This window comes from Peromyscus californicus, unplaced genomic scaffold (assembly GCF_007827085.1).
Source record: "Peromyscus californicus insignis strain IS unplaced genomic scaffold, ASM782708v3 Scaffold_16__1_contigs__length_79575227, whole genome shotgun sequence".
In the NCBI taxonomy this organism is placed as follows: domain Eukaryota; kingdom Metazoa; phylum Chordata; class Mammalia; order Rodentia; family Cricetidae; genus Peromyscus; species Peromyscus californicus.
This window is the reverse complement of record NW_026294458.1, coordinates 11,834,351-11,859,180: the sequence shown is the minus strand read 5'-3', so window position 1 is coordinate 11,859,180 and position 24,830 is coordinate 11,834,351. Positions and strand designations below refer to the sequence as shown.

Here is a 24,830-nt window from a genome sequence, read left to right as displayed (position 1 = left end):
TTTTTCCCCCATAAAGTATATGGGAGTCTTCCACGGAAGCTACTAACGAATACAGTAACGAACATTTATCTAGTCATGCAGCCACATTCCATGGCCTGATTCTAATGTTCCATAGATTCTTAAACATACTATTTACTGTCCTATCTTCAAGACAAGAGGAATTGGTATGGAGTGGTCACAGGCAGCAGTCAGGAGCAAGAGTCCAGTGTCTGACCTAGTTACACCCTCCGATTTAGAGACAGAATATAATATCTGAATTCGGACTTTATCACTTAGGGAGGTCCATCCACCCACCCACTCATCCATCCACCCACTCATCCATCCACCCACCCATCCATCCACCCACCCATCCATCCACCCACCCACCCATCCACCCACGCATCTACCCATGCATGCATCCATCCATCCATCCATCCACCCACCCACCCACCCATCCATCCATACATCCACCCACCCAACCATCCATCCACCCACCCACCCATCCATCCATCCATCCATCCATCCACCCATCCATCCACCCATCCACCCACCCATCCATCCATCCACCCACCCACCCACCCATCCATCCACCCACCCACGCATCCATCCATCCACCCACGCATCCATCCATCCACCCACGCATCCATCCATCCATCCATCCATCCATCCATCCATCCATCCATCCACCCACCCACCCACCCACCCATCCATCCATCCATCCATCCATCCACCAACCCAACCATCCATCCATCCACCAACCCAACCATCCATCCATCCACCCACCCACCCATTCACCTTCAACAGCATTTCTTCACTTCCTGGCACTGAAGGAAGAGAGTCAACTCACTGACTCCATTTTTTCATTCAGAAGTCCACTATTTACTTCAGCTATTTGAATGGTGTGCTGATTAAAAAAAAAAAAAACTTACACACTCATTTGCTTGTTTTAAGAGAAAACCAATGGGAATGATATTAATTTTATTGCATCATTTTTTGCTGACTAGAACGCCAGACTTAAGAGTGGATATAAGTATAAAAATAACCGAATTCTTACAAATAATACTTTGCTGCTACAGTACTGAATAATTAGTGGAGGCGACATTATAATACAACTTTAAATAACATTCTCTGATAGGTTTCACACAGTCAGTTTCAAGGAGTACAGAACAAAATCCAGGACAACGGGAATGGAGTTCGTATTGCAGCTTCATCTCCATTGAACCTCAAGGCCAGCCACACACACACACACATCACCAAAACTCACAGCAACTTGTGGTGAAACAGTCATTTTCTCTGTAGAACAGGCCTAGGTAATGCCCAAAGATTAAGCGAGTGGGTTCAGTTCCCCTGACAAACCGATTCCACCCCACCCCTATCCTCACCTCATCCTCAATGACTCAGGACAAGGTCATCAAGCCCGTCATTTAAAATTATAGCCGAATCTACCAGGCAGCCCCTTGGAAATGCCCTCTTTGAAAATGCCCACATGACAGGTGCAGTCCAGGACCTGCCTCTTTTCATACCTCAAGGGCTCTCTTTGATTGCACAGGCTATTCTGTTGGCTAAAGTTTCCACCAGACATAAAGGAATGTAACCTCGCAGAGACACTTCAGTACAAGGAACTGACTGGCATTTAATACTTCAATGTTCCTATTATCTTAACCAGTTATTTAAAAAAGTTTAAAGTTATTGTTTTAACTTCAATGTTCCTATTGTTTTTTCCTCCCATTGGGATTTGAGAAAAGAAAGAACATGCATCCCCAACGACAAACTACAAGACCATTTCTGTCTCCCAACATGCTGGTGAGCCCTTTAAAACAATACTGAAAGGAAGAAGAGACAGGGCTGGGGTGTGATTCAGCTCCGCAGTACAGCATAGCACTTGCCTGTACGTGCAAGCCTGGGTTCCATTCCTGGTCCTGCCCTCCAGAGGAGAAGGAGGATGATGAAAAGGATGAGGAGGATGAGGGTGAGGAGGAAGAGGAAGAGAAGGAAGGAAGAGGAGGAAGAAGGAAGAGAAAAGAGGGATGTGCATGTCCTTTTCTAAAAAAAAAAAAAGCATTCAGGTAGACAGGTAGATGACTATCTCTGTTATTACAGGCCGTTTTAAATAAAATACTAAAATACAGAACTTTGCATTGTTTTGGTCTCGAAAGGCAAATCAATATAAATTTAGAACTATGGGTAAAGCCCCTAGTTTTGAGTGTACTATGGGACACTTAGCCAAGGGTGACTTGGCTGTATAGCTTTACTGCGTTAGGCCAAGTCCTATAGTTACAGAGACCCCGGCACGTCACTACTGGGCAAGGTGGCTTAAGGAAGCACCCAAAGCCATGTGCCAGGGGTAACCCTAGTGTGCCCACTCGGGAACCTCACACTTGAGTAGACAGCATCTTTGAAGACTTCACTCTTGGTGGGCAGCCAGTCTCCTTCCAACAATGCTGCTCTCTCCTACGGGCCAGCTTTTACGACTTCCTCTTTCAGAGCATAACTGTCATCTTTGACCTCCAATGCCACGAGGCAGCTTGACTGCACCAATCATACAACAGTTCTGGTTCAACTCCACTTAGATGCTTCTAAAAATAACCTCCCCAATAAGGAAGATCCCTTCAGCATCCCGGACATTCAACTATGTTCCAAGCTTCACACATCTAATATGTGGGAGCCATGGCCTCACTTTGAGAGTCAAGCAGGAAGCCCTCAAATGGGCACCTCAGCCTGATTGTGCTTGTCAAAAACCCACCCAGACCACTTCCTTTCACTTCTAGCAGCCCAAGCTACATACCATTATACTTCTTGCCAACTACTAACCAGTCAATATTTTCCGTTTTGAGACAGCTGTCATGTGCTCCAGGAAACCCTTGACGTCCTGATCCTCTGGCCTCGACCCCTGAGGGCTGGGGTTACAGGAGTATACCACTATGCCCAGTTTATTCGGTGCTGAGGCTCAAACCCAGGGCTTGTACATGCTAGGCAAGCACTCTGCCATCTAAGCTACATTCCCGGGCTCCTCTCTGAATGCTCATCATCCACTAACACAGGTAAGGCCAAACATCTCGCATAGAGCCTGGTGCATGGTGGGAACACATGATGCTATTTATCCTCTTAAGAGATAAGCTCCAGTGTCATGAGGTGCCTTGTGTGTGGGGGGTGGGGGGAGAGAGAGGGAGGGGGAGAGAGAGAGAGAGAGAGAGAGAGAGAGAGAGAGAGAGAGAGAGAGAGAGACACCTTTTGGCATTTACACAGAGCTCAGGTTGGATTCAGGAAACCCCCCTTTCTTTCCTGTTCCTGAACCCCTCAGGATAGATAAGTTCTGCCTGGCCTGGCTCTTTTGTACACAAGCATTTCCTAAGCAGTGTACCTTTTCCCTTCTCCCCACTTCCTTCACCCTGGGACCCCAATGCAGGACTGTAACACGTCCGTGCACATGAATTATGCATTCTAGGTAATGGGGACTGACTCTGAGCACTTCTGTCCAGCAGAGACTCTGCACGTCTAGGCACGGGTTCATCCTGTCTGTCCTGCACATGGCCTGCTGACGTCCTATCTCCAGGCTCCATCTGGATGTAACCCCAAGTAGTAGAGCACCCAGTCACCCCATTCCTTCCAATGGTGGGCAGAGAGTCCCAGGTAAGTTATGTCTCTTATACAAACGCTCCAAGCCTTTCTATCTCAAGCCCCCCCCCCCCCACACACACACCGTGAAACGGTAGACTCAGTATGAATTCACCCTTGCTTGGCGCTCTCATTTTTTTCACAGTAAAAAAGAAAGAAATGAAACACTCTTAATCGACTCTATTTGGACCAAACTCATGAGTCAGTAAGCATTTTTGGAACTCACAGGACACTTTTTCTGGACACTGGGATTCTTCCCAGGAATTTTTCTGGGAATTTTCATTGTGTGGGGCTTGAGGCTTCTGGCCCCCTAAACAGGTGCTCAGCAGCTGTGACGCCAGCTGAAGGCATGAGAAGTGTGTGTGGGAACAGCCGCCACAATGGCTCTTCTCACAGCAGTGAGGCTGGGGACAAACAGGGACATTGAGGGAAGGGCTGGAACCAGGCTACCTCACAAGGGATCTGGGCTCAGGCAAGCCGAGCACAGGAGCTCACAAAGATACAAGGAGCCACCAGTTCCACAGTGAGCTAGGGGCAAGACCCATGGCTCCTTGAGGGCTGCTTTGCAACTTTAAGTTAGCATCAACTAACAGCAACAGAATTCTCCCTGTACTAATGAGTGCGTTCTGATGGCTAAAATCCACTGCACCTGACTAGTGGTCCTGAGCGGTGGAGACCACGAGGCACAGCTCACACTTAAAACAGGATGGGGACCTGCACAAAATTTGGAGGAACCAGAGAACCCCACATAAACACACACAGATCCATCTCCAACAGCTGCCCCATTTCCAGAAAGATATGCCACGGAATTCCCAGCTTCAGATTGGGGAAACACTTCGCCCTCTTCACTCATCCAAAACCAGGATATTCCAATATTCCACAAGTTGATAAATGTAGTTCCACAGGGGACAGAGCCCACCCACCCCCCACACACAACGGGACCCCACCACAGTGCAATAAACAAGACACAGAACTCTTTCCCCGAAAGCAAGCTCTCAGGCCCCTAGCCGGCCAAGCTTTGGTTCTCCAAAGCTGACCTGGACCATAACTGAGTCTCGAGGGGGCACTGCACAAGGACACAGACATATTGATGGCCGGCCGAGAGAAATGGCCAAGTTCTCTCTTCGGTGAGTAAATGGCTTTGAGTGGTCCAAAGTTTCCGTGAGTTTGTGGACAACATTCTGGGTTCAAAGATTAGCAGGCACACACCCTTACCTGTGGCTCCCTATTCTTCCTCGGGGAATCCCCCCCAGCTTTTCAAAAGACTTGGTGATGCAGGAAATACTCCTGTTATCCAGTCCATTCCTCTGTCCCATTCTGCTGTGGGGACCACAGCAGGCTGCTCTATCCTTCAGTGGTGAGACGCTAGCTGAGATGCACCTGCGATCGCCTCTCCCTTTCCTACTACAACTGCAGACTCTGGCGTCACAGTCCCAGGCCCCATGCGACTCCTGCATGAATCAAAAACACCCTTCCACATGGAGGACCAGCCTGATACTGCCTGCCAGGACTTACCGAGGGGCAGCTGGATACTTCTAATGAAAACCAAATGGAAGTTCTTTTGCCCTGATTCATTCTTGTTTGGAGAAGTAAAATGAATAAATCCTAAGCCAATGTATCACCTCGACTTACAACACAAATGGAAGGTGTGTGTTCTCGCCTTGCAAAGGTCAAGTTCTCGTTTGGGGCGTTAGCTTGGAAATGAGCTCAGGCAACCTAGAAACCTTAAAATACTATGCCCCTGACTGCTGCATCACTAGACCAGAGTGGTATGTTTACCTCCATCTGGTGTGCAGCACAAGGCACCAGGCAGGGAAACCAAAGTGCCAGCACCTGACTGTCAATCAATCACCACGCTGAGGCCTGCAGAAGGATCCTAGAAAAGGAAGGCTTTCTGGAATAGTCTGGAAATGAGTCAAAAATGAAACCTCCCTGCCCAATCTATTAAAGTGCAAATTAAGGGGGAACTGGGTCCTGGAAACGATGCCTAGTAGTCTCCTGTGGAAGTCAGCCAGTTCTACGCGCCAGACGTGCGGAGACTCGGTACTGGCCCACGTTCATGTTCACAGTAACACCAGTGCTGAATGAGTGGCCTGCAGTTCCGCATTCCATCTGTCACCTTCCACTGTGGTCATGCCCCTCGAGTGTGGCTCTGACAAGTCCTAGGGGCAGCCAGGACATGGCGCTCCCTTTCGGTGCAGGCCTCTGAGCCAGAGGGCTGGGGAAGTGGCTCAGAGAAACGGCCCCTCTCTCTCCTGGACTCAGAAGTAGTCTCTCCTTCTGCTCTCATCGCTGATGAAAGACGGGTTATACTGTCCCGGGAAAATGCAGGAGTGCCTTGATCCGGGCAGTCCAGTGTAGGCTGGGTAGAGTCCGTTGCGTTCAAGTTCAGGGTTCCTTACGCTTGTGGGCTGGATGCCGAAGAGAAAAGGGTAAAAGTTAACTATTCCCGGACTTAAATAAGTTTAAGCGATTTTACATTTTAATGAACTTAAGATGGGGCTAGCTGTAAATGAAGATTGGGGCCAGCTATAAATATCAAAGCACCAGCTCACCTGGAAACGCAACTCCCACGATTCTATTTATGTATTTAGATGGGGGTGGGGTGGGCAGAGTCGCGCCATCTGTTCCTGGTGGCCTGAAATGCACAATCTCCTTCTTTTAAAAAAATTACTTTAATTACTTTTCTAAATGGTGTTTTATGTATATGACTGTTTTGCCTGCATGTGTGTCTGTGCATCACTCGTGAGCCTGGTGCTCAGAGACGCCCGGAGAGGGCGTTCGATTCCCTGGAGTTACAGACAACCGTGTGGGTGCTGGGACTTAGCCGCTGAGCCATCTCCCTAGCCCCCGCTACAATCTTCTCGGCTCTTCCTACCATGGGCTGGGATTATGGGCATGTATCACTACACCTGGCATACAAGCTTATCTCTTCATGGATGTGGGATACATTTCACTTCATTTTAAAAGGAGGTTAAAAAACATTAGTCGGGCCAGGTATCCAAAACAACAATAAAGGCCCCAGGAGAAACTCTTCATAGCAGCATCAGAGGTTAATGCTTTTTTTTTTCTTTTTTCTGGGTAGAAATAAAGTACTAGATAGGGTGCACTAGAAACGTGATACCTATGAGAGCCCAGTGTGGCACTGCCTGGACCACTTTGTACCCACTGTGAGGGACAGCGGCACATGGGTGACAGCATCACGCTGTCAACTCGGGTTCTGTTTCCATAAAGAGAAGATAGGGCCTGTGCTAGCTAGTTTTGTTAACTTGACACACAAACTATAGTCATCTGGAAGGAGGGAAACTCAACTGAGAAAATGCCTCCATAAGATCCAGCTGCACGGCATTTTCTTAGTGATTGATGGGGGAGGGCCCAGCCCATTCTGGGTGGGGCCATCCCTGGGCTGGTGGTCCTGGGTGTTATAAGAAAGCAGGCTGAGCAAACCATGAGCAGCACCCCTCCATGGCCTCTGCACCAGCTCCTGCCTCCAGGTTCCTGCCTCGCTTGAGTTCTTGTTCTGACTCCCTTCGGTGATGTGGCCATGTGAAAGTGTGAAGTGAATAAACCTTTTCCTTCCCACGGGGCTTTTGGTCATGGGGTTTCCTCGAAGCGATAGAAACCCTAATTAAGCGTGTTCACCTGAGCTCCTAAGGAGACTTAAGACAATGCCGTGGGTATGCACAGAGAGGCAGGGTCCCAGGATACTTACTGCCTGCTTGTTTGTTAGAATTAACACACCACACCAGGGCTGAGGAGTCCCTAGCAAAGAATGTGGGGTTAGGATACACTTACTACAGCATCGGTTAGGGAAGGGAAAAGATATTCCTGACAGAGGCAAAAGACCAGTGCCCGTTAGGAAACAGGATGTTGAACTATCAACAGGATGTTCAACTACAGGTACACATCCATATTTATTTTTTCCACCTTCCTTGTTCTTCCTCCTGGTTGAAAATTTTCAGAGAGCACACTGGAACAAACCTGCCCCTCCCATCCAAAGTCTGATCCTCCTGGTTCATCCCCATAGCAACCAGAGGGATTATGGTTTCTATAGCGAAATGTCTAGCGCCATTAAGTCCCCACAGGGCAAGGTCTCATGTTTATTGCTACACAGCAAACTGATGAGAAGTCACCTGACATGTTTATTTTTCTGCTCAGATATCTGCATTTGTGTCTGCTGACGGCTGACGCCGTGACTTGAGCTGAACTGAATGGAATAGGAATAAAAGTTGTATTTCCTTCAGTGTGGGACAGGAAAAGGGGCTTAAGGTGGTGGTTCTCACCTGGTGGGTCGAGACCCCTGGGGTGGGTGGGTCGAACAACTCTTTCACAGGGGTTGCATATCAGATATGTACACTACGATTCATAACAGTAGCAGAATTACTGTTATGAAGTAGCACGGAAAATAATTGTATGGTTGGGGGGTCACCACAACACGAGGGACTGTGTCAAAGAGCCGCCGCATCAGGTTGGTTGAGAAGCACTGACTACTGGCTTAGGGCTTGCTCCCAGCTTTCCCGGTGATGTAGTCCAGGGCTGGATGGAGCCAGTGATTATCCACTGAGTTTCTAAAACCTCCAAGGTGAAGATGCCATCCAGCCATTCTGGCCGCATCTTTCCCGGCTCCCAGTTTTGACTGACAAACCACAGGGGGTGAGATTCGAGATAGCAAACCACAGAAGAGGGCAAAGGGCTAAAACCACACTCTCTCTCTTCCTTTGAAGTTCCCGTTCCTACTCAGAAAAGCGAGTTGAGGGATTACGACTCCCCACTCGCTAACAGTAATTTACTCTGTGGAAGTATCCCCGATACTCAAACGGATAAATACCGTGCAACCAGGCCATTGTTAAACTGGATGGTAAACAAACTGTGTTATCTGAGAGGCTCGCTGTCCCTAGTCTCTTGAGGCCTTAATTAACTCCGATACTTTCACAAGGAGCTCTGAGCTGGGGCCCGAGGCCGGCTGGGCACAGGCACCTACCGAGTAGTACACGTCTGTCATCTGCAGAAGGTTTTTGGTGCTCCCGTTCTCGTGCATTTCAATGGCTTCTCGGCCCCATTCTTGTGAGCGAGGATTCTTGGGGTACTCGGCGTACGGGGACATTTGGAAGTCCCCGCTTTTGAAGATGAGCTTACTTATGTCATTTTTACTCTTTCTGTGAGACGTTAAGAGAATGTACGACAAGTTCTATCAGTAAGTTGTGTCAGGAGACGGCCTCCGAGGCCACAAGACCGTTGAGTGTGTTTGGCAACATAAATTAGAGGGGGAACTGCCTGCCCCTGCACTCCCACATGGCTGCCCACCAGAAAGGCTACTGTAATTTAGTATTTGACTAAAAAACCTAAAACTGACATTAGGTGCCCCCTCTGCCATGCAAAAGAAGATGTAAAAAGACTTCCTAAATTCAAGAGTCCAAATGGAACATGAAGACAGCCCCAAAGGAGCCATTAGTGTCCGCTGGGAGCAGAGGGTACTGTGCCCTGGGATCGTGAGGGGCACAAGAATCAGGATTCACAGGTGCCTGTGGGCAGGAAAGGAGTTCAATGGTGGCCAAACCTCAGTAGCCACAGATGAAGCGTCACCGCTGTTCCAGAATGGGGAGCCAGGCCTCGGGCAGCTCTGGCTCCCCTGCAGCTACTAGCCACCTGGGACGGGGTTGGTCTCTCCTCTCTCCAGCCATGTTTTATTTACAACTTCACAAGCCATAAAACCTTGATGGGGCCCCCAGCTTATAGACTCTCCACGTTCTCATTTTAGCAGGCCCAGAAGCCCAACCGTGAGGTTTCACTGCCTAGAAATGGTCAGGGCAACCGTCTGTCTTGTGGGTGGAGGATCAGGAATATTTCATTATTATTTGCTCTGAGTAAGAGAATCTGAAGCCCGCTGTTCGTCCTGCACTTTAAGTTTCCGGGAAAGGATGGAAATGACTCAGCGTCATAAAGCATGGCCTCAGTACCGGTCCTTCCTTCGGGCTCAGAGCAGAGCTGCCACTACTGAGGTGGGACAGGATGACCCCACTGCTGTTTTCACTTTCCAGTAACCAAGCGCCCAGGCTCCCTCCAAGAATGACTACACTGTGTGACAGAGAATGTTGCCAATACAAGGCTTAGGTCCTCCCAGCTGTCAAGCTCTGTTTCTCTACATAACTGCTCCAGTTTATTTCCACGCATGCTTATCTCTGATTTCTATGTGAGAAAGGATGGCTGTACCATGCACCCTGCACTCCTGAGGGAGGGAGTGCTGACAGTAAGTTATTCTTGGTGGCCTTCCTGGAGGCAGAGGATGCCTTAAAATGTCCTTATATCACTGGCACAAACAGATAACGAGCTATTTTGGAAAGGTCCCTCCATCTGTTACGAACAAATAATTCCATTGGATATCCTCTAAGTCAATGATTGTAATTTTCCTTTACTTGAACAGGTAATTGTAGACAAGAGGGATCTAGTCTCCCCTTTCTCTTCCCTTCCCATGGAAACTCCATCACAGGAAGCCCGGAGCAAAGGTCACTTTCATCCAAACCATGGCTCCAGCCTCTTTACTGCTAAAATAAATCAGGCAGCCCTCTCCCTCCCCGAGTCTTCGTCTGCTTCTCTCTATATACACAGCCCTGAGAGACGATTGATGCAACCCTACGATTTACTCTTTCAATGATTTTTAACATATTCACAGTGGTGCGACCATCATCACAATTTCAAAACCGCTTCATCACCAACCCCTTAGCAACCATCCCGTCTTCCAACTTCCCTAACCTGCCCTCTGCCCTAGACTCCAACTAGTCTACTTTCTGTCTCTATTAGACACAGACCACTTTAATAACTCATATTCATACCACACCCCTGACGGTCTTTCAGATGCCTTTTTTCACTTAGAATAAGATTGTGAAGGTCTGCCCATGTGTCAGTCAATGGCTGACTGTTGGCTTTGGGGTACAGATCAGTCACATTTTTTTTTTTATTCATCAGCCCACAGGCACTGGGATCATTTCCCCCTTTGACTTTTAGGAATAGAATCGCTGTGAATATACCAGGATATTTCTTGTGAATACACAAGAAACACATTCTTGTGTGGATGTGTTCCCATCAGATCGGCCTTTAACTCAAGGAGACCCAAGTGTCTGTCTCCAGAGTGCTGGGATTAAAGACGTGTGTCACCGAATCCGGCTGTTTTGTATTTTTAGAACAGCTTCCTGTATCCCTGGCTGTCCTTGAGCTTGCTTTCTAGCCGAGGATGACTTTGAATTATCAATTCTTCCTGCCTTTACCTGCTGGGCTGGTTCAGAAGAGGACAACACCACGCTTAGTTTTTGCACCACTGGGGGTGGGCAGAGCAAACACAGGGCTTCACGCGTGCAAGGCAAGCCCTCTACCCACGGAGCCACATACGTCCTCAGCTCTGGAGGGTCAAAGTTCTGGATTTTGATAAAATCCAATTCGCCTTTTTATTTTGGTGCTTGTGTTATTTATTTTTGGTTCTTTGGAGACGGGATTTTTTTATTATGTAGCCCAGGCTTGCCTAGAACTTGCTATCGACCCAGGCTGTCCTCATCCTCAAAGTCATTTTCCTTTTGCCTCAGTTTCCCCAATGCTAGTTTATTCAAGGTGACAAGCTGACCCTCTGCATAGCACGGCTGGTCAAACAGGATGTAGATGTGAGTTCTCACCACTCACCTGCAACAGGTGACAATCAGTGCGATGCCCAGGATGAGAAGAAGGCCACCTCCTGCGGCTGCTATCACCACAGTGATGAGCTGGTAGGCTAAAGGGACAGACAGACAGACAGGGTGGATTGGCAGGAGGCCACGAGTAAAAAGCCTCCACCCCACCCCCACCCCTGCCTGCAAAGCTCCAGCTGCTCTCTCCCATTGCCAGGTCTCTGGCCCAGAAATCTCTAAGGCTACAGTTCCACTTTCTCTGTCTTGACAGGATTTCCCCGTTCAGCCCCTTCTAGGGTGGTGGCCCTGAAATTCTTCCTGTGGGACAGCCTGATGATGTCACTCAACCACAAAAGGGAAAGAGACAGGCAAGCATTAAGTTTCCCCAAACTGTCCTGAGGGATTTTACTCTTACAGTTTGGTTCCCTCTCTCATTTAAGATGGGTGCCTTTTATTGTGTGAAAAACATACATCAGGGAATTTAGCTTGTTATCTTGATGGTGACAGCAGAGATAAAGATGTTTGATACCCACTGGAGGCAGAGGCAGGCGGATCTCTATGAGTTCGAGGCCAGCCTGGTCTATAGAGCTAGTTCATTTTTTTAGACGGGATTTCTCTGTGTAGCCCAGGACAGCCAGGGCTACACAGAGAAATCCCGTCTAAAAAAAAAAAAAAAAAAGCAAAAAACCAAAAAACAAAACAACAAAACAGAGCTAGATTCAGTTTTAGAGTCTTACTTGGTAATACAACTGAGCCAAGTTCTTCAATTTCAGAAGAACTATTACTGGTCTGTTAAGTGCAGGGTCTGGGATCACTGAATAATCCACACCAGGGACCCAGGAGGCTCCTTATACATAAACTTAACTACCAGAAATCAGCACTGATAGAATAATGCTGGAAAGTCTGATTAATTGGGTTTTATATCTGTATATTTGTAGCAAAATTAATTCTTATAAATGACATTAAATATTCTATTTTTTTCTTGTGGAAATACAATTAAAATTGGTTTTTTAGTTTGCAAGACCTAGAATGAAAGGCTAGTAACTAGATTTTCTTTTTTTAAAAATATTTATTTTAGTTGGGCATGGTTGTGCACGCCTTTAATCCCAGCACTCGGGAGGCAGAGGCAGGTGGATCTCTGAGTTCAAGAACAGTTTGGTCTATAAAGCAAGTTTCAGGACAGCCATAGCTACAATGAGAACCTGTCTCAAAAAACAAAAAAAAACCCATACACCCCACTAAATTTTCTCGCTTCCAGCAAAACAACCAAATGTCCACTATTTGACCCCTGTGAGTGACTGCAGGTTCCAGCACATTCCCTCTGAAATCAATGATTTTGTCTGAAAAACAATGTATTTTGCAGGAAAATGGATGGACCTAGATAACATCATTTTAAGTAAAACAAGCCATGCTCAGAAATGTGAATATTGTCTGCTTTCTCTTACACTGAGAAATCTAAATTAAAATCTCTCTCTCTCTCTCTCTCTCTCTCTCTCTCTCTCTCTCTCTCTCTCTCTCTCTCTCTGTTTCTGTCTCACACACACACATACTCTCTTTCTCACACACACTCTCTGTCTCTCTCTCATACACACACACACATACACACACATACATTCTCTCTCACACACACACACTCTCTCTTACACACACACACACTCTCTCTTTCACACACATACATATACACACATATACACACATACTCTCTCTCAACATGCACACACACACACACACACACACACACACACACACACACACACACAATGACAGGAGAGTAGAAGGCAGACAGTGAGGGGGAGGAATAACTCAGGTTTTATAGCCTAGGGTAGCTTGGAACTCACTATGTAGCCCAGGTTGGCCTCAAACTCACAATCCTCTTGCTCCAACTTTCCAAGTACTAGAATTACAAGCATGTGCCATCATACCCGGCAGGATAGCTTTTTAAATAAACAATAAAATCTCACATGGTCCCTCTTCTTTCCCTTGAGGGACCAACTATCATATACTCCCCCCCCCCCTTTTTTTTCCTTTTAAAGACATTCACTGTGGACCAAGCGAAGTAACCCAGACTCAGGAATCTGGAACCTAGCTTGCAATGTTTATATGAATGTATTGAGAGTGAGCGGGAGTTAGAACACTAGAAAGGAGACCATGAGAGGTTGGTTAAAAAAGGAGGTGACCGGGGAGGCCACAGGCCACATGTGACCTGAGCGAAGGAGGCTGTGGGGAGGTGGAAGGGTACTCAGGGGGCAGGGAGGCTGCTGTGAGATGGTCTTTCTGTATGTGGTGCTCTCACTGGTTGATAAATAAAGCTGATTTGGCCTGTAGCCAGGCAGAATAAGGCTGGGTGGGAAAGCCAAATGCAGATAGAGGGAGAGGGAGGGCAGAGTCGGGCAGATGTGAACCAGCCACCCAAGGAACAAGATGTCAGAGAACCGGTAAGCCATGGGCCATGTGGCGATGCATAGATTAATAGAAATGGGTTAATTTAAATATAAGCCAGAGCCATCGGCCAAACATTTATAAGTAATATAAGCCTCTGGATGATTATTTGGGACTGGGCAATCAGAACAGAAAGGCTTTACCTCAGGTTACAGTAGGGTAAGAAGAATTAACATAAAAGAATTATGTTTGAAAATGCCACCGTGAAACCTGAAAGTGTATATGCTAATTAAAAATATTTAAATAAAGGAAATAATGATAAAAATGAACAGGAGACGAGATCTCACATACCCTTCACCATCTCTACCTAGGGCACTGTCTTACAGGATCATTTTAACTGATCCTTTGGGTGCAAAGACTGACTTTAGTTTCCTGAGCCACAGAGCTTCATGGGGCCTTTCTTCCCTAATGCCAATGATCATGTTTACTTCTAACTTTGTAGGACAGAGACAGAGACACCATCTGTCTGCCCTGTGCTCTCTAGTCTGAGGAGATGCTGCCAGATGAAGCCGGGGTCCTCAGGCCTCGCCAGCAATGGCTCCTTCCACCACCCTCTCAGCTTGAGGCTGTGATCTCTGCTTGTATTTGTCCACCAAACCAACCCACTCTGGGCCTCCCCCTTCCTCAGGAGCTCTTCGCTTTGGCTACATGGTTGTTTGGAAGAAACCCATTGTCTGTAGAGCCCACCTCTTCTGGGAATGACTTCCTCCCTCCCTCTGCAGTGGGGGTGCTCACTCATGTTGACATCCTTGGCCACAGCTGATGAGGAATGAGTACATGACCCACACTCAAGTGGAAAATAGAGAGAACTTTCTCTTTCACACACACTCGAGAGCTATATGGGGACTCTGTTTTCCATCACGTGGTCTGGGAAGGGAAGGAAGCTGCGGACAGTCACCCCAGGTAAAAGCAGAGAGGAGGTGGAGCCACACTCGGATGCACTCTGCAAGCTCTGACCTCGGCTGCCAGAGGAGCCCACTCCAACGATTCCTACCATGCCTGACACCGGGTCCCAGGACAAGTCCTTCCAAACTGCCTAAGCTTGCCAGCCTTTTACTCCAGAAGAACTTCCTTTAAAAAGGACACGCTTTCTTCCTTTAAAACCATGCAACAGAGCTTTCTACGCAGCCTTATTGGATTTCTTTTAAAACTCATTCAGTATTTAACCACATAAGGTCAGAGGTGTGTCTTTGAAGCCTCCCCATCTTCCGACAGCTCTGCTCAAGGCCCTTCCTTTCCTTCCTCTGAAGTTTCCCAATTTCCAAGTCTCCAGGCTATGTGTGAACCTCCCCAGGGCCTACTGCCCACATTATGATGATTTTCATGGGACTCTCCCTCTCTGCTGGAGTTCCTGTCCCTTCCACCTCACCAGGCCATGGGGATACCCAACACAGACTAGGGTTCTCCTCCCCCAAGCCCTGCTTCCCCTGTGTTATGATGGGAAAGGGAGCCAGTTGAGGCCATCGGAATGACTGCTTGCTCTGACTTCCGCGTGATTATCGATCGTTCCTTCCTCCTAAGTGTTTCGTCTTTCTGGACAACTGCGCTGAGTGACTCCTGCACTTCCTCTGACCTGAATCTCCGTGCAGCCCCGTGCGACAATGACAGGGAGAGCAGAGAGAAAAGTTCTTTGTGTACCAGGTTGTGGGTGGAAGACAGTAGGGGGGATATAGCTAGGTGGAATGCTCTAGTTCACTGGAAGAGACTGCGAACAGAAAAGATGGCTCTAAAAGCCACACTTGGATGAGATCTCTGTTGAGCCACAGGCTTTGAAAAAAAGGGCATGTGGAATGCGTCCAAAAGAGGGATGGACAAGAATGTCTGTCCATGGTAAAAAACTAATCTGGAACAACAGTGTGAGTTCTACAGTCATGAGGCGACAGTGGCCATAAATCAGAGAAATGGCTTAGAGGATGAGCCCATAAAAAAGGTCACCAGAGGGACAACGCACTTAAATTGTAGCACAGAATAGTATAGCACTATCCAAGGTGATGTAATAAGAGTATAGAAATGAAAACACTGCACAGTTATAAACAGGTTACAGGGCTGGAGAGATGGCTCGGTCCTGGCTGCTCTCCAGAGGACCTGAGTTCAATTCCCACACCCACATGGTGGCTCCCAACCATCTGTAACTCCAGTTCCAGAGGCTCCAATGCTCTCTTCTGGCCTCTGTGGGCACCAGGCATGCACTGTACACACATGCAGGGAAAATACTCATTTACATAAAATAAAATATTCAGTTTAAAAGTTTAGAAAAACAGGTTACAAAATAGTACATCCAGTGGAGTCCAATTCCTTGAAAAAAGAGATGCACATTCACATGGATGACGTGTGTTCTTCAAGCTGTAGGATGTATGCAATGCAACATACAAGCAAGCCACTGAGTTTGGTAAATTTCCAGATTCTGATTTCATAGGTGTGGAGTGAGGAGATCTGAAACTGTGTCAAGTAGGTACCTGGTAACTGGGGCTGCTGGTCCTCACGAAGACGGTGTGTGGTGTATAATGAATGGATGATGGATGAATGATGTGCATCCTCCTCTTCCCCTGGTAACTGGGGCTGCTGGTCCTCATGAAGATGGTGTATGGTGTATAATGGGTGATGGATGGATGATGTGCATCCTCTTCTTTCCCTGGTAACTGGGGCTGCTGGTCCTCATGAAGACGGTGTGTGGTGTATAATGGGTGACAGATGATGTGCATCCTCCTCTTTCCCTGCTAACTGGGGCTGCTGGTCCTCACAGAGATGGTGTGTAGTGAACAATGGGTGATGGATGGTGTACTCCTCCTCTTTCCTTACCTTACACCTATACTCTAATTGATTTGGGGTTTGAAAAGGGAAAAATCAACGATTTTACATCGTTCTATGCTATGACAAAGTAAAAAATTTTTTTTTTTTTGGTTTTTTCGAGACAGGGTTTCTCTGTGTAGCTTTGCGCCTTTCCTGGATCTCGCGCTGTAGACCAGGCTGGCCTCGAACTCACAGAGATCCGCCTGCCTCTGCCTCCCGAGTGCTGGGATTAAAGGCGTGCGCCACCACCGCCCGGCTACAAAGTAAAAATTTTAAAAAGAGAACCAAGTGGCTGGCATAGTAGCACCTGTCTGTAATCCCAGCACTTGGAAGACTGAAGCAGGAGGATTGTGAATTTGAGGCCATCTTAAGTTACAAAGTAAGTTTTAGGCTAGTATGGGAGATATGTTAGACCATAACTCAATAAACAAATATATATACACACGTGCGCATATATAAACACACACATTACATACACACATACATAAATATACACATACATACATACATACATACATACATACATACATACTACATGCATACATGCAAACACACATGAACGAGGGTGCAAAAGGTGAAGCAACCCAAAGCGTCAGGGGAGACACGACACACCTGTGCGGAGGACCCAACGTGAAGTTCAAACAACAAAGGAGACGTGAAGTCTAAGAAAACAGCAAAGGACAAGGGACAGGTCTGTCACACATCTGGAGAAGAATTCTGGACAACTGGAGAAGAAGACGGAATGTGGGGGACAAACAGAGACAAAGGTTCCAGGGAAAGAAGAGGGACAAGCTGGTGGGAGCCCCGAGCCTTGGGAGTGGGTGGTCTGCGTGTCCTTGGGGACTAAAGCCTTGAGGATGATTCATTCTACCCCTTTGAAGGGTATTTTCTACAAGGAGTAGAACCTGGGCAAAGCCGGAAAGCCAGCAAGAGCCTTTCGAAATGCAGAACACAGATGATGCCTATGCCTGGAATATAGAAACTGGGTGACAGCCAGGAATGCAGGAAGGAGAGAACTTCAAGGTCATGCATGAGGCTGGGAAAAGCTGGCTTATCTGTCTCACTGGGGTTGAGAACAGAATGTGCCAAGAAATCTATCTAGAGATACTTCCTGCCTACAGAAAATCGATAGACCAGGCATGGGAGAGCACACCGGTAAACCTAGCACTCGAGAGACAGAGGCAGGATGATGGTGAGTTTGAGGCTAGCCTGGCCTATATACAGTAAGATCACATCTCAAAACTAAAAGAGGAAAACCAAAATCAGCTTGGGTGACAGCCCCCAGGATGGGTGGTATAAAACACTGAATGATGAGTCATGGCTTCCTCAGGGGCTTTCATCACCAATGGGGAGACGTCCAGGTGCCCCCAGCTCCGTAGCCAACACCCAGGGCTGGGTCTAGACGTCAGATAAAGAGCCAGGTGGCAAGTGTCTCTCAGTGTGTGCTGCTGAAGCATGTACAGCAAGTGTCACTTCACATGTTATCACAAGTCATAACATTTTTATCAGCTACCATAAAATGTTTTATAACGCTACCTTAAAGTAGCTATCAAAGTCACCACAGTTTAACGATAAACTGTCAGTATCCGTTCCTGAAGTGGGCTAGAGCCAATAATCCATTCAAGTGTCTGCTGGACATAATGATGGCCACTTGGATAAAAGGGGAAGGGAAAAGTGGTCACAGGGACCTGAGAGAAATCCTGGTTATTTTTAAGACCTCCACAAACAAATAGACTTGATGATTTTCTCACCATAAGAGCTGAGAGAGTAAATGGATGCAGGGTATGCATTTCCTAGACAGACATTAGCAACAGCCAGTCATATACAAAACAAAACAAAAAACCCCCAGCAACGGCACATAACCCAGAACATGGACACATGCAATCCTCCCTTCCTGAATGACAGCTATTCTCCCGAACACAAAACTAGAAAGATCTAGAACCCGGCACTCAGGAGGCAGAATCTCTGTGAGTTCAAGGCCAGCCTGGTTCCAGGACAGCCAGGGCTACATAGAGAGACTTTGTCTCAAAAAAAAAAGTTATAAAAAGAAAGCTAGGGTAGGGGAGAAAGGCTAAGCTAAGCTTGCTGTGTACACTGAAGACATAAAAAGTGGGACATACAGAGGGAAATGGCAACCGGGGAGTCTTTTTGTTTGTTTTTGCTTTTTTTTCAAGACAGGGTTCCTCTGTGTAGCTTTGGTGCCTGTCCTGGATCTTGCTTTGTAGACCAGGCTGGCCTCGAACTCACAGAGATCCGCCTGACTCTGCCTCCCGATTGCTGGGATTAAAGGCGTGCGCCACCGCTGCCCGGCTCACAACTGGGGAGTCTTAGCACACATGGAATAAAATCATGTCTACTTCCAAACTGGTGAACGTAGATATTTACCATTTGCACATTCACCCGTACAACAGGAGGCAAAGCTACCCGAAACTGTCTTAGTTGCTGTTCTTCTTCTTCTACTCTACCATATCCTGTATCACAAATTTTGTTTCATAATTTTGAAGGTAACTTCCATCTTGAAAAACGTCAGTGTAAGCCAATCTAAAATGCCTCCAACTGCAGTTCAGAAGGGACTGGATCACGCTTGCCACACCGTCAGCCCTGACCACGCTGAGCTTTACTTCGGGGAGTAAGATTCCGCCTGGTAGCAGGTGACTTCGCAGGCTGGTTCCTGTCCCCAGCTGGCACACCACTGAAGTCTCCTGACTCTTACGCTCTCTCTTGCTCACTGCAATCTCAGTGGCTTTTCCTCAATCTCGTAACTCTCCCGTGCTGCAATTGCTAGCTCCCTAGCAGTTACCGATTGCAGCCTAGGAACTTCCTGTGTACTTTGCAAACCTAACGCTGTACTTCCCGTCTGGTTTTCCTTCCATAATTTGGGCACACCCACTTACAAACTGTACCCCAAACACCATGGACCTGTGGCTGCCCCAAGACTCTAAATGGGTCCTAAATGGTGCCCCCCCCCACCTCCGTCCGCCCCTTCCCCCCACCAGCCCAGCTCTGGGACATCCTTCCTACTCTCACTCCTCCCCTGTATCTGCCCAAAGTCTTTCTAAACCTCCCTCCAATTCCATTATTTACAAGCAACACTCCTGAGTAGCTTGGATTCTCCCTCCGGTGTGGGCTCTGCTCCGCGCCTCCCACCGCATGCCTGACTTAGCACGCTCAGAGCACAGGCGGAGCTGTGCAGGGCTGTTTGTTTCTTCCTTTAGAATCTGAGCTTGGGAAAGCACTATGCAGGGCATACTCTGTTTTTCTCACACACCCAGCACAGGACTTAAGCACACAGTGGAGAGGGGAGGAAGATGTCAGTAGGCCGGGCCCCACCTGGTCACAATTCTCCACTTCGGGATACTTACGGTTTCCACAGTTGAGACCACCAAGGCCGAATGGGCAACTGTAGACGAGAGAGACAAAGGAGACTCACATTCAGATCTCAAAAGCCGTAACGAGGCAATGCATATGAGAAACTTCTTTACTTAGGATAGGTTCCTTATTAGGATGGTCTGTCTGTCTGTTTTGTTATTCTGGGTTGCCCTGGCCATCCTGGAACTCACTCTGTAGACCAGGCTGACCTTGAACTCAGAGATCCGCCTGCCTCTGCCTCCCAAGTGCTGGGATCAAAGATGTGCGCCACCACCATCTGCCTGGATGGTCTGTCTTTTAGAGTAGTTTTTAAAAACTTCATCAGAAAAAGTGAATAGGGAACCCACCTCATACAGGTTTCGTTTTCAAGCCTATATCCATCTTCACATGCTGAAAGAGAAAAGAAAAATCCATGAGGGTCCACAGGACCAAAACTCACATTGAATTAAACACCCAAAAGTCCACAAGAATATTCCAGAAGCCAAAAGTTTTAAAATTATCTAGATCCTGACCTGAACCGTTGTCATCTCAATTCTTAAAGTGATCAAGAAACTTTTCTTGACCTCAGTGTGGCTCAGTTCCCCATCAGTAAAAAGAGGGTTATGAGAGAATAGTAATAGTAATGGTTTCTTAGAGGTGGTGATGTATCTTAGCCCTTTTCCATCAGGAGGGAGAAGCGTTGTGGATGACACCCTCTGGAACACAGTCCTGGTCGATGCCCGGGTTTTCATAAGTGAATGCCTTACTGTATAATCTGTGCCAGAGATCCTAGATGTTGTGGGAGCCCGCAAAGGTTTCCTAGTGAGAGCGGAGCTTGCTTTACACAGCTGCATTAGGAGATGGCTGGACCACGTGCATGGTCACCAGGTGTTTGGGATGCTCTGCACTTGGCTGTGCTGGGGGAGGTCTTTTGCTCCACCCCTTGGCATTCCTTTAAAAGCCCTTTAGAAGAGACAGAAGGGGCTGGTGGATTAGGACCCAGGCTCTCCCGACATGCCCTGTGTTTCTATCTGTCTCTCTCCTCTCTATATTTCTATCTACGAACTTCTCACTTCCTCCTCCTCAAGAGTACCCTGGGGGAAGAGAGGGAGCTGGTCTCTCTCAACATGTATCTAGATGTGTCCTAATTTTCACCTTGCCAAGAACAAAGATTTGAACCCTCTGGTGGTACAGCTCTGGGCCCCCTGGATAGGCTAAGGCCCAGCTCTTCTCCTGGGTCAGCCATTCTCAAGCTTGTCTGATCACAGGATACTTTCAACATTCCAATAACGCAGACAAACACCAGCAAGGGTGATGCATGCACGGATGAGAGAAGACAATGAAAAATGGCCCCGGACACAAATTCCCTGCAGCAAGGAAGGATAAAAATTTGATTCATGATTAATGCCTGATACACATCACATAAGAGATCAGACAAAAAAAAAAAAATCACAGGATATAGAGCTGCCTGCCAACAGGGAGCAGAGAGCAGAGACGCAGTAGGGAGAGTTGTGAGTGGCAAAGGCCAGCATGGGCTGGGGATGGGGTGGGGGGTACGAGCCCTGCAGGCTGGGACGGGAGGTCTCACAGACTTCCTGTGTTCTGCCATGAGTTTGTGCATTACAGTATTAACTGGGTACATGTGCTTGATATTTTTCCTTGTTATGTTTTTAATGCTAGAAGCTAAATATCTCTAGCATCCATTTTACTGTCATACATCACCCATTAACTGCAACCGTTTTGTGGAATACAGTTTGAAAAACACTGTTCAGATAACCTGAAACTGATCTCACCACGTCATTGGAGAGCCGTGCATACACCATGGGCTCCGCAGACTCGCTTTTCCCGAGTGTCAGACTCACGCACTCTGGGCTGTTTACCTTAAGCAGCAGCCACAAGAAAGCCCTCCGGCACCATCTACTACTGCAGGATGCCATGGCCCACACTGCTACGATACCACAGTAACCTCTCAGTGAGCATGCCCAGAGAAACTTCTTGTGGGTCTCAATGCCTCGAAAGATAGGGAGTCTGCTGGACCACCAGGGTGCTTTGCTTTATGCGCTCTGACTCCTTTCAAAGTCATGATCTTGCTGGTTTGGCGTTAGTATCTGAGCTTAGGTCCTGAGTGTATGGTTTACCTCAGCAAATGCCCTCGTTAGCTTTCTATACGTTCCCTTTCCTTCCAGTCTCAACAAAGCAGTCAGTTTCCCCTTGAGCCTGACTTTCCCCTTAACTATGTACATTTGCAGGCCTTCAACTCCGAACTCCTCAGCTTCCCAAGGCTAAGGTCACAGGCATGTGACACTATGCCCATTCCCTTTCTTTTTCCCCCCATGCTATACCTAACCAGCCAAATCTGTGATTTTATAATAATAATAATAATAATAATAATAATAATAATAATAACAACAACAATAATAATAATAATAAAATTCACTTTAGCAGGGTGTGGTGGCTTTTAATCCCAGCATTCTAGAGGCAGAGGCAGGTCTTCATGAGTTTGAGGGCAGCCTGGTCTATATAGCAAGTTCCAGGCCAGCCAGAGCTACAAAGTGAGACCCTATCTCAAAAAGAAAATCATTTTATTGTGAACTCACAAAGAAAACATCACTTAGCCACCCGCACAAATACACACTTACCCTGCCCCAAATTCTATACATCTCAACAAACAGAATGATGGTGCGGAAGCCACAGAGCTTCGCTTAGGGTTTTTTTTGTTGTAGTTGTTGTTTTTATTCTTGTTTTGTTTGTTGTTTGAGACAGGGTTTCTCTGTGTAGCCCTGGCTGTCCTAGAACTCACTCTATAGACCAGGCTGGCCTCAAACTCAGAAATCCGCCTGCCTCTGCCTCCCAAGTGCTGGGATTAAAGGTCTGCGCCACCATCATGTGGCTTCTCTTAGAGTTTTACACTTTAACAATCAGTTATGCTTTTTATACGCTTATCCACCACAAAAAAAGAAAAAAAAAAACTTACAACACAGTTGAAACTAGAAAAATAATTCGCTTTCTATTCTTTTTCAAGACTCACGTCCTTTTGCCCCATTCAGACGCTCCTCATTATCCAGTATTACCCTTCTAGGTCTTCTTTCTAAATGTTATACGACACCCACACTTAAAGCTGTTGGCATGTCTACATGTCTACCTTACAGGCCATTTTCTTTTCTTTCAGAATTTGGGTGAGCTTGCTTAATATCATACCTTCCAACTCCCTCTCCTTCCCGGAAATTTCATGCTCTCATTTTACTTTACAGCTGAACTAATGTTCCATTTCATTTCTGTATCTGGGCCACATTTTTATTCTCTATCTGTTGACGGCCATCTAGGTTGGTTTCGTTTCCTCATAAACAGAGCAGCCATAAACATGGGTGTGTGAACATCTCTCTGGTAGGGCGTGGGGTTCTCCAGGTAGAAGCCAGCCAGCAGGGAAACAGCTGACTCCTGTAGTTCTATTTTTAATCTTTTAGGGAACTTCCAAACTGACTCCCATACTGACGTATTGATTTGTACCCCCATGCTCTCAGCAGGGAATAGGGGCCCCTGTCCCCACATCTGTGGTCAGATTTGTTGATGCGAACCATTCTGAGTGGGGTGAGGTGCTATCCCAAAGTAGTTTTAATTTGCTTTCCCCTGATGACTAGGGATGTTGAGCACTTTTAAAAATAGTTACTGCCGTTTGTGTTTCTTCTTTTGTGAATTACTTGTAATTTACAAGTAAATTTACTTTGTAAATGAATTACATTTCATTCTCCCTGCCCAGGCAGTATGTTTTCAAGTTCGTATTTATTTTTACTTGTGTGTGTGTGTGTGTGTGTGTGTGTGTGTGTGTGTGTGTGTGTGCAGGTGTGTGCATGTCATGGGGCACAAGTAGAAGTCAGAGAACAACTCTCAGAAGTCGGTTCTTTTCTGTTATTTTGGGGGATATGGGAACTGAACTAAGGTCATCAGGCCCATGTCCCTGCCCACTGAACCATCCTGCTGGCCCCTTTTTACTATTTAAAAATCGTGTTTCTTTATATGAATTTTTTCCCCTTTTTTGGTTTTTTGAGACAGGGTTTCTCTGTGTAGCCTTGGCTGTCCTGAAACTCACTCTATAGACCAGGCTGGCCTTGAATTCAGAGATCCACCTACTGGGATTAAAGGTATCTGTCTCCACTGCCTGGTTCATATATGGGTTTTCAATAGGTGTTGCAAATCCTTTATTCCACAAGAGAGTGTAATCATACCCTATTTGGAGAGGAGATGAGGCTGTATCCCCCATCTTTGACACCTTGAGTTCTCTGCTGGCCTTAGGAAAGCAAGGCCCCCTGTATGGAACAAACAGAACGCTCCCGCCTTTTCCTGGCCTGAGTAGAAAGCCGCACACCCTCACTCGTGCTCCCGCTCCTACTCTGTGTCATGCTCTACAGTGGGACTTTGGGAGTGAGGGAAGCCCCTGAGCAACGATTTCTGGCTCAGACTGTGCTCCACAGGGACAGCTCACCTCTCCACCTGCTTTGGCTGATGTCACCGGTATTCTATTCTGAACACTTCTTCCTGAAAACATTTTCCCATCCATCTACACACCCAACGCTCTTCTGCTGGGTGGGAGCTCTCCGCTCCTGGCTACCACCCAGTCATGTGCACGGTCCATCTGTCATCCTGCTCATGCGCTCCAGCTGGTGGCTTGAGCTATTTTCACTTAGCACCAAAAGTGTCCTGACTCCATGATGTCAGCATTTCTTTAATCAGAAGGACATAGGCTGGTGAGGTTGTTCAGTGGGTAAAGACATTTGCTGCCACCAAGCCTGATGGCCTGAGTTTAAGCCCCAAGACCCACATGGTGGAAAGAGAAGCGACTCCATTAAGATGTCCTCTGACCTCTACATGTATGCATTCACAACAAACAAAGGAACAAATATATACACGTAAAATATTTCTTTAAAGGGTGTGCCCATCATTTGTCAAAGACTGAGTGTCCCTGTGTGCCTGGTGTTGCTCTTAGGACTCTTAGGGAAAACCTTGCTGGTA

General features: G+C 47.1%; 1 protein-coding gene across 2 annotated transcripts in view; it reads right to left on the bottom strand.

The window, feature by feature from the left end:
* Positions 1-940: 940 nt before the first annotated feature.
* Heg1 (heart development protein with EGF like domains 1) overlaps positions 941-24,830 on the bottom strand; it is an 80,773-nt gene continuing 56,883 nt past the window's right edge. The window contains exons 14-18 of one of the 2 annotated variants that reach the window (XM_052740388.1): positions 20,192-20,234; positions 19,838-19,875; positions 11,263-11,350; positions 8,576-8,750; positions 941-6,005 (exon numbers count right to left, since the gene is read on the bottom strand). In XM_052740388.1, coding sequence (XP_052596348.1) covers positions 5,856-6,005; positions 8,576-8,750; positions 11,263-11,350; positions 19,838-19,875; positions 20,192-20,234 — 494 coding nt within the window. In that variant the 3' untranslated portion in view covers positions 941-5,855. The remainder of the gene's footprint in view (positions 6,006-8,575; positions 8,751-11,262; positions 11,351-19,837; positions 19,876-20,191; positions 20,235-24,830) is intronic. The other variant, XM_052740389.1, reaches the window with a different exon arrangement.